The 8,330-nt window shown below is 42.0% G+C and overlaps 2 protein-coding genes across 3 annotated transcripts; one reads left to right on the top strand and one right to left on the bottom strand.

Annotated features, from left to right (window-relative positions):
* Positions 1-1,140: 1,140 nt before the first annotated feature.
* Positions 1,141-5,261, top strand: LOC122761038 (thymidine phosphorylase). 2 transcript variants are annotated; one of them, XM_044016268.1, is made up of 10 exons: positions 1,141-1,389; positions 1,932-2,055; positions 2,143-2,345; positions 2,437-2,535; positions 3,112-3,241; positions 3,316-3,434; positions 3,937-4,099; positions 4,266-4,493; positions 4,617-4,757; positions 4,831-5,261. In XM_044016268.1, exons 2-10 carry the CDS (start codon positions 1,938-1,940, stop codon positions 4,971-4,973), a joined length of 1,344 nt encoding a protein of 447 aa, XP_043872203.1. In that variant the 5' UTR covers positions 1,141-1,389; positions 1,932-1,937; the 3' UTR covers positions 4,974-5,261. The 2 variants fall into 2 exon arrangements, with proteins under 2 accessions (XP_043872203.1, XP_043872202.1); XM_044016267.1 differs by lacking the exon at positions 1,141-1,389 and having other exon boundaries at positions 1,923-2,055.
* Positions 5,262-5,496: 235 nt separating this feature from the next.
* lsm8 (LSM8 homolog, U6 small nuclear RNA associated) lies at positions 5,497-8,185 on the bottom strand. Its single transcript, XM_044016266.1, has 4 exons — positions 7,960-8,185; positions 7,672-7,712; positions 6,232-6,359; positions 5,497-6,141 (listed from the first exon to the last, which is right to left on the bottom strand). Exons 1-4 carry the CDS (start codon positions 7,988-7,990, stop codon positions 6,051-6,053), a joined length of 291 nt encoding a protein of 96 aa, XP_043872201.1. The 5' UTR covers positions 7,991-8,185; the 3' UTR covers positions 5,497-6,050.
* Positions 8,186-8,330: the final 145 nt, after the last annotated feature.

Below are 8,330 nucleotides of genomic sequence, written 5' to 3'. Positions count from 1 at the left end.
TCCTGATTTCTTCCTGGTTCTGATGGTTTTATGGTTACACCCCTCCCTCCCTCCCTCCCTCCTCCTCCTCCTCCTCTTCTTCTCTGGCTTCCTCTTTTTACAGTACGTTTGTAGTTTCTTCTGGAGTGAGTGTTGTAGTTTCTTTTCTTTTCTAAAAATCTTCAAAGAGCACACGATGACAACTAATGAGCTCTGCAACAATGAGACTGTCATCTTTCTAATAAACTGTCATTTATTACAAAGTCAAAGCCCCGACTTCCTGTGTGCTTCTTTCAAAGTAAGAGCTGCAGGGCTGCGACGGAGCCGTGGACGTATGGACCAACAAAACTGAGAGTTAACGACGGGTTTAACCTCAGCTGAGGACGCAACACGAGATCAGACCTGTATGGAATTTGGCCTGTTTATAATCTGGATTAGATTCGTATGGAACTTTCTGGCAGTCTGCACTAGAGACCGCCGCCTGTCGGCCATTTTGTGCCATAACTTGTCCCCGGATTTGTTTACGGCAGGATTAACAGCAGTAAAAAATAATCTCGTTTTCACCAAGATAAGGAGCTTGAGATAACGAACTGGATTTACCATTTTTATTTTATTGTTCCATTTCTAATCTCAATATTAAACAAAATAATTCAGGTAAATTAAAATTGGTAAAATCAAGAATTTATTTGTGTCCTTTTCAAAATAATTCAGATTATTCAAAAAATAATAATAATAATTCTTCTTTGTGGCCGTGAACAAGAGACCAGTGTCTGTCGGCCATTTTGTGCCACTTTGTGAGTCTTTGTGAGACTTTGTGAGTCTTTGCGAGTCTTTGTGAGTCTTTGTGAGTCTTTGTGAGTCTTTGTGAGACTTTGAGTCTGTTCTCGATCGGTTGAAGCACTGATTGCAAACGCAGCACAGACTTGAGAATCCAGTCAGGAAACAGTAGACTTCGACTGAGGCGTGTGTGTGTGTGTGTGTGTGATATTATGGTCTGTTTTCCTCGGTCTATTTTTTCCTCATGTAGAGAAACTGAGAAAAGCAGTTTCCCTGAGGCACTTATTTGTTTGCACTCATGTGATTTCTGTGTGTGTTTCATGTTAAACATCTAAACGACTTTTCTTTGTTACTTTTTAAACACTTTTTAAACTTTTTAAACATTAAAAGTGTTGATAATGTGCAGCGACTGTGACTGTGAGCAGGTTAAAGAGCAACACACAATAAACTTTGACTAAAAGTCCTGCTGTGTGTGTGTGTGTGTGTGCGTGCGTGCTCTGAGTAAACTTGAGCAGAAACCTGATTGGCTCGCCCGGTTACAGTCTCCTCCCTGCTCTCCTATTGGCCGATCATCTGAACAAGAAGGGCTGCTCCTGTTCTGACGCCTTTGACAAACTGAAGACAACCAGCTGGGTAAGAAACGCTGTGTGTGTGTGTGTGAGTGTGTGAGTGTGAGACAGTTTTACTCATTTTAAAAGTGTAATCTCACATTTTGTCATAACCTCTTGTTTCCTGAGGTTTGATGAGGTCAGATTGTGTGGATGTGGTTTTGGATTGTAGACTTTTTAGGTGCAATATTTCTTCTTAAGACAAACAACAGTCAAATCACCATTTTTAGATGAAATGTCGTCCTGAACACGACGACGTCATCGTTTTAACGACGTTACTCAAATGCACATGAGAAGAATTCTGTCAATAAATGTCACAAACACTATTTCAGTTTTTTTTATTTGTGCAGTTTATAAAACGTATGTTCCCGTTTTCTCCTGATGCATCAAAAAGAAAGTGAAAGGACTTGAAACAGATCAAAGCTTTAATCTAGGATTAAAAAATAATGAATACATGTGAAGGAAGTGATAATCTCAAAAAAATGTCTTTAAACTCAGATTTCTTTTTTTTTTTTTTTTTTATTTTAATCTCAGAATGATTCAATCCTCTCTGATTGGATGTTTCAGGTCAACATGTCGTCGATACCAGATCTGATCAAGAAGAAGAGAGACGGAGAAACGCTGAGCGACGACGACGTCAGAGCGTTCGTCGACGCCGTCACCAGCGAACTCATCCAGGACGCTCAGACAGGTGAAGCCACGCCCCCTCCCGCTCACTAACGCAACACTTTTCAAATCAGCAGCCGATCTCTGGATGGCGTGTGTCTCCGTCTGTCAGGCGCGATGCTGATGGCCATTTGGCAGAAGGGGATGGTCGTCGCGGAAACCACGGCCCTGACCAGAGAGATGATGCTATCGGGGGAAGTGATGTCATGGCCAAAGGAGTGGGCGGGGCTAATGGTCGACAAACACTCAACAGGTGGAGTGGGCGATAAAGTTAGCCTGGTGCTAGCGCCTGCGCTAGCCGCCTGTGGCTGCAAGGTGGGCGTGTCCTTATATTTATTTAGTCCACATATTGACTAATTTTATGATTGGATATATTTATATTTATTATGGGTGTGTCTTCACACAGGTGCCAATGATCAGTGGGCGGGGCTTAGCCCACACTGGAGGAACTCTGGACAAACTGGAGTCGATTCCAGGATTTAACATCCATCAGTCGACGGAGCAGGTGCACGAGACTAGAACGTTGACACTGGAATGTGTTGAATTTATGGAACATTAATATTCGTATAAAAGGGTGTGTCCTGGGTCACATGACACCTGGAAACTCAACCAAATGGAAACTGGAAAATATTGCATAAAAGTGTCTTTATTTAGGAATGTGTGGATTCGCAACAAAAGCTAATATTGCGACAAAACTAGAAACGCCACTTGACGTTTTTAAGTTACGTAACAAAGTTTGAAAATGTGCACGTATTTGTTTTGTAATTTGAAAGAATTTGATTATTTATACATTTTGAGTCTTTATGGTTCAATGTATCTTCAGTCTTTCATGCTAACGGTCGATAACGGCGCTCTACGCGTTTCTTTTTAGCGAATTCAAACAAGCGTAGTAACATGTCTACGTATAAAAACTGAACCGTACTATTTGTGCGATGATTTCCTGCTAAACAAATACGACAGACGTGAGGGTTTGTTGGGTTTTGGTCCGACTTTCCAAGTTGGAAATTGCGACTTTGGACTACAACTGGAACGCACCGCAAACCGACACGTACTGACTGTGATGAACTTCCTGTGACTCCAGATCCACAACATCCTGGACTCGGTCGGCTGCTGCATCGTGGGCCAAACCAAGAGGTTGGTTCCTGCCGATCGCGTTCTGTACTCGCTGCGCGACGCCACCAGCACCGTGGACAGTTTGCCGCTCATCACAGGTGACGACGGGAAATAAAATAACGACACTTTAAAAGTGTTTTAACGCGTTTTAACGATGTTGTGTTTTTTCCAGGTTCCATCATCTCAAAGAAAGGAGCCGAGTCTCTGGCGGCTCTGGTTCTGGACGTGAAGTTCGGAAAAGCGGCGCTGTACAAGGATCTGGAGAGTGCGAAAGAACTCGCACAGTCAATGGTGAGTTAAATTTTTAAAAAGGGAAGTAGGACACAGTCGGCCACCAGTGGGCGACTCCACTGTTGGATGCTACGTGAAAAAGATTTCTAACGTCGGTAAACGTTTCCCTGAGAAGTGAAAGGTCGTAATCATGGAATTTTTTTGCCAATATTTTTTTGACGGTGTCGGCCAATAATTGCGTGCTTTCTCGTCTTGATGATGACCTTTTGTGTGTAGACTAGTGGAGCCGGGAATTGAACCCTTATCTTTCCACTTGAAAGAAAATTTGCTCTGCCGCTGGTCCACCACTGATATCTATACATTTTTCTTTTTGCGAAAATAAATAAACATAAATAAATCGTAGCTATAGAGGGCGCTAGCATAGAATACCCATATCTCGCTGGAATTGTCTAATAGGAGGAGCCTGGTTTTGGGCGACACCTCTAAAAGTTCCGTTTTTAAAAATTGAAGTGGCGTCGATCGAATTCGGGAATCTTGAAAAAGATCAATTTTTAAATTTCAGGTGAATGTTGGGAATGGTTTGGGGATCCGTACGGGGGCGGTGCTTAGCCGCATGGACACTGTGATTGGCCGATGTGTGGGAAACAGTCTGGAAGTGATCGAGTCTCTGGAGACGCTGAAAGGAAACGGACCCGACGACCTCATGGAGCTGGTGACCACTCTGGGTACGTTTTTTTTTTTTTTAAATATCGTACACTACACGATTTTACATCTTTTTGAGTTGCTTTGCCCTCTAACGTTTTTTTTGATTGACACAAAAAAAATCATTGACAATGTAAAATGAAACATTTCCCGCATTAAAATGCCACAGTGCTGTTTGTTGGCCTGCAGGGGGCATCCTGCTCATGATGACCGCCGCCGCACCCGACCTATCGGAAGGCAGGAAGCGGGTCGCCGACGCCGTGGCCAGCGGCGCGGCTCTGCTCCGGTTCCAGGCAATGATGGAGGCTCAGGGCGTCGCCAAAGAGACAGCGAGGTCGCTATGCTCCGCCCACACCGACTACTTCACCGTCCTGAGGAAATCGGAGCATCAGACGGAACTGGTGACGTCTGCAGACGGTGAAGAAACATTTACCTTATTCACTTTAAAGTTACTGTCGGTGCAAACCCGGGGCTTTTATTTTGAAGGAGTTTGCTAGCATTAAATTATCGATTTGTTTTTGTTGTCGCTCTCTCGCTCAGGTGTCGTCACAGACATCGATGGTCTGGTTCTGGCTCAGGTTCTTCATAAATTGGGGGCGGGGCGATCAAAGGTCGGTGAGCCTATCAATCACAGCGTGGGGGCGGAACTTCTGGTGTCCTTGGGTCAGAAGGTTCAGAAAGGTGGGAGGAGTCAGTGATGATGACGATGTTAGATTATGATGAAGGTTGTGACTGTGTGTGTGTGTGTTCGCAGGCCACCCCTGGCTGCGGCTCCATTACGAGGCTCCGCCTCCGACTCCAGACCAGATGAGTGGACTTCAGAGCGCGGTGACTGTGATGACAAACACTCACACACCGACACACACACTGGTCCATGAGGTGCTGCTGCCAAACTAAAGTAATGGGTTAACATTTAATAATGAACAACTATAACCCGTCATTACGATTATTCATCCAAAGTTTTTAATTTTTATACTAACTAATTAACTAATATTTTAATATTAAATTAATAACTTGTTAATTACAGCTCATTAATCTTTTATTAACTTTTTTGTATTTTAATGAACAAAAACAAACATGAATTTAAATGAATGTGGTTATTTTTCTTTACCTCTGAAGGTGAAAAGCATCATGGGAAAATGTCAAAATAAGCCACTGACTGTTTTTAATGTAACAAGATAAAAAAATTACTACTTAAAATGCCATGTGTTTTTTTTTTAAGTAACAAAGAAACAAGAAATACAAATCTTATTTTAATGTGTCAAACAGGTCGATACTTATACTTAATAATTATTGTTATTATTATTATTAATAATAATAATAATAATAATAATAATAATAACAACCTTTAAGAGTTTCCGGGGACATTTTCTGCCACTCGGAACAAATTAGTAAGGAACTCTTAACTGCAAAACAAGAGTTTACGTGAAATGAAACTTTAATATACACAACAGAATGCGACAAAAAGACGACTCAAACTTTTCTTCTTTTTATAAAAAAAACCACGGAAACTGAAAATTACTTTTAGTCCTTTTCTTCAGTCTCGATTCAAAAAAAATCATCCACAGAACGACTGGAGCTGTGACTGGAATCACCGGACACTGCTGGTGTCCCTGAACGCAACACAGTTCAAGGACTCCATCAGTTTATTATGTGAAGTCTTTGAACGCAACACGAGCCAGTTGACTGTGCCATGTTCAAGAACTTTACGCAATTAAACTGAGGTCCCAGAACACAACGCGGCTCACACGGTGACGTGATGAGGTCCTTGAACGCAACACGGCTCACACGGTGACGTGATGAGGTCCTTGAACGCAACACGGCTCACGCGGTGACGTGATGAGGTCGAACGGAAATGGCGAACGGTTGAGTGATTTCAGTCGCAGCAGGAGTCGTGGGCTCCTCCCTCTTCAGTTTCCATGGAGACAGTAACTGAAAGGAAGGGGAGAGGGGGTCCAGGGGTCAAAGGTGAGGTCAGTGGACGACGGAGTTGAGCGGCTCGGCTCTGATGTTTCCCAGATCCAGCGTGGAGTCGGTGTCCTCGTCGATTTCTCCGATCACCGCCCTGAAAAACACGCGGCAGACGATCAACAGATTTATCGACGGCGTCGCTCTGAACTCATGGATCACTGCGGCGCCGCCTCCCGGGACTCACACGTTGTCTCCGCGGACGATGTAAAGTCCCAGCACCACCTGCTCCACGCCTGCGCTGGAGCTGAACACGCGCTCGTGACTCTCGTCCAGGATCAGGTTGATCGTCTGATCGAAGCCTTTCAGGGTTCCCTGGAAAAAAACAAGAAACACAAGATGTTCATGATTTTAAAACTTTTCACTGCTTTAAATAAAAGTTGTTTTCTGAAATTCTGACTCTTTTCTTTCACCTTCACGTCTGAAACAAATCCAGCGCCTACAGTCAAACTGGAGCGCCCTGTTTATTAAACGAAAAGAGCAGTGCGACAACTAACCAGCGTACCTGTGTCCTGCATATGTTTTAGTTTAGCGTAACAATCGGTCGTCATGGAAACATGAAGCTCTGTCAATGCTGCTTTGTTTGGACCAGAGTCAAAACAAACGTACAAGCTAAAAAACGAAATAACATATCACTGGTAAAAATAAATGGTGTCCATTTACAGAGGGTTTAACCTGACCAATGATAATCATATCACAGTCATGCAGGCGTAGTATGATAGATATTTTTTGATATATAGTATGATATATATATTTTACACACTGGTATCGGTACTCTGTATCTGCCGATACCCACAGCACAAGTATCTGTATCGGGAGGGAAAAAAATGGTATCGGAACATCTCTAATTTATTCAACTCAAAAACAACACATTTATTTCAAATCTGATGAAGTCACTTTTAACGGCCAATAAAAACATTTTTAAAACCATTTTTTTCTAATTTATTTATGATTAAGCCTTTAAGTACAATCTTCTGCTTGTGTGCTTGATTCCAAAGTCAATTGTTTTACGCGGCATTATCATATTTTTTGTTCTGGTTTCTTTGCTCAATAGAACAAGAAATCATTAAAACTGAATCATTTTTTGGTTTGTGGACAAAAACGAAACATTTACAAACATCAATTTGAAGTTTTGACGAACATTGATCGATAATGTGACATTTTATGCACCAAACGGCTCATTGAGGGTGAGAAATTCAACACTTTTATCCGAATTCAAACAACTGGACGTACGACGAAGGAAAGATTCTGTCGTTTGTAAAACTTTCAGAGATTGTGAAGCCACAGAACAAAAGCTACGACAGTAAAGATGGAAGTTTTCCATAAAATTGACAAACGCAAACAGCAACGTGTTATACAACATAAATGAGACTAATATTTCTATTCTATTTATTACTATTATTCCTGTAGATACAAAACCTGCTCAAAGGTTCATTAATTTAACGCATTCATTACTTATAACTGAATCAAAGATTTACTCAAAGTTGAAACCATAACATTTCCGTTTCAACTAGTTAATGGATTAATAAAAACTATTATTAAGGTTAACTACATAGTAAGTGTAAACATAGTTCATTTCACGGTTAAATCGACGGAACATTAATCATAAACGTGTTGTTAAACTCACCACAATCATCCTTCCGTCAGAGGTGACGATGGCCACGGTGCCTGAATCAAAGTTAAAGAAACATTACCTGGAAAAAACATTAAATAAACCGCAAAAACATTCAACCAGTCTTTACTAAATCAATGTTGTGACACAAAGATGTTCTTAACTAAACCTCGGCTCTGTCAAAAAAGGTTAAAGTTACATCGCTGTAGGTTTAAAAACACGATTGTGTGCGAGCTAACTTAGCAGCGCTCCGTTCATTCAAACGGGCGGTTAGCATTTTAGCAGCTAACAGCGGCAGGATACGGTTGATGTAGCTCTCCAGGGCGGTCGACATGCTTCCTGCTCGGGGTTCTGTGTTTGTTTGCGCAGCGGGGACGAGGCTGGAGGTTCGTTTGTGTCACCCGCGGGGAGGTGGTCGATATTTCCACAAACAGAAGCGACGGCGACACGAGCGCGAGCTGCTAACAGGCTAAACAACAGAGAACAGGCGAGAGTAATAGAGAGAGAGGCAGGCAGGAGAGAAGAGCGCCGAACGAAAACGTCACATCCGACTCAGAGTTCAACGGTCACAAACCGAAACAGCTTCTAAATATATATATATAATATATATATATACATATATACATACACAAACACAATTTTGAGCAATTAATAACATTTTAAAATAATTTGAA

This window comes from Solea senegalensis, unplaced genomic scaffold, assembly GCF_019176455.1.
Source record: "Solea senegalensis isolate Sse05_10M unplaced genomic scaffold, IFAPA_SoseM_1 scf7180000014308, whole genome shotgun sequence".
Classification (NCBI taxonomy): Eukaryota; Metazoa; Chordata; class Actinopteri; order Pleuronectiformes; family Soleidae; genus Solea; species Solea senegalensis.
This window is presented reverse-complemented; position numbering and strand designations above follow the sequence as displayed.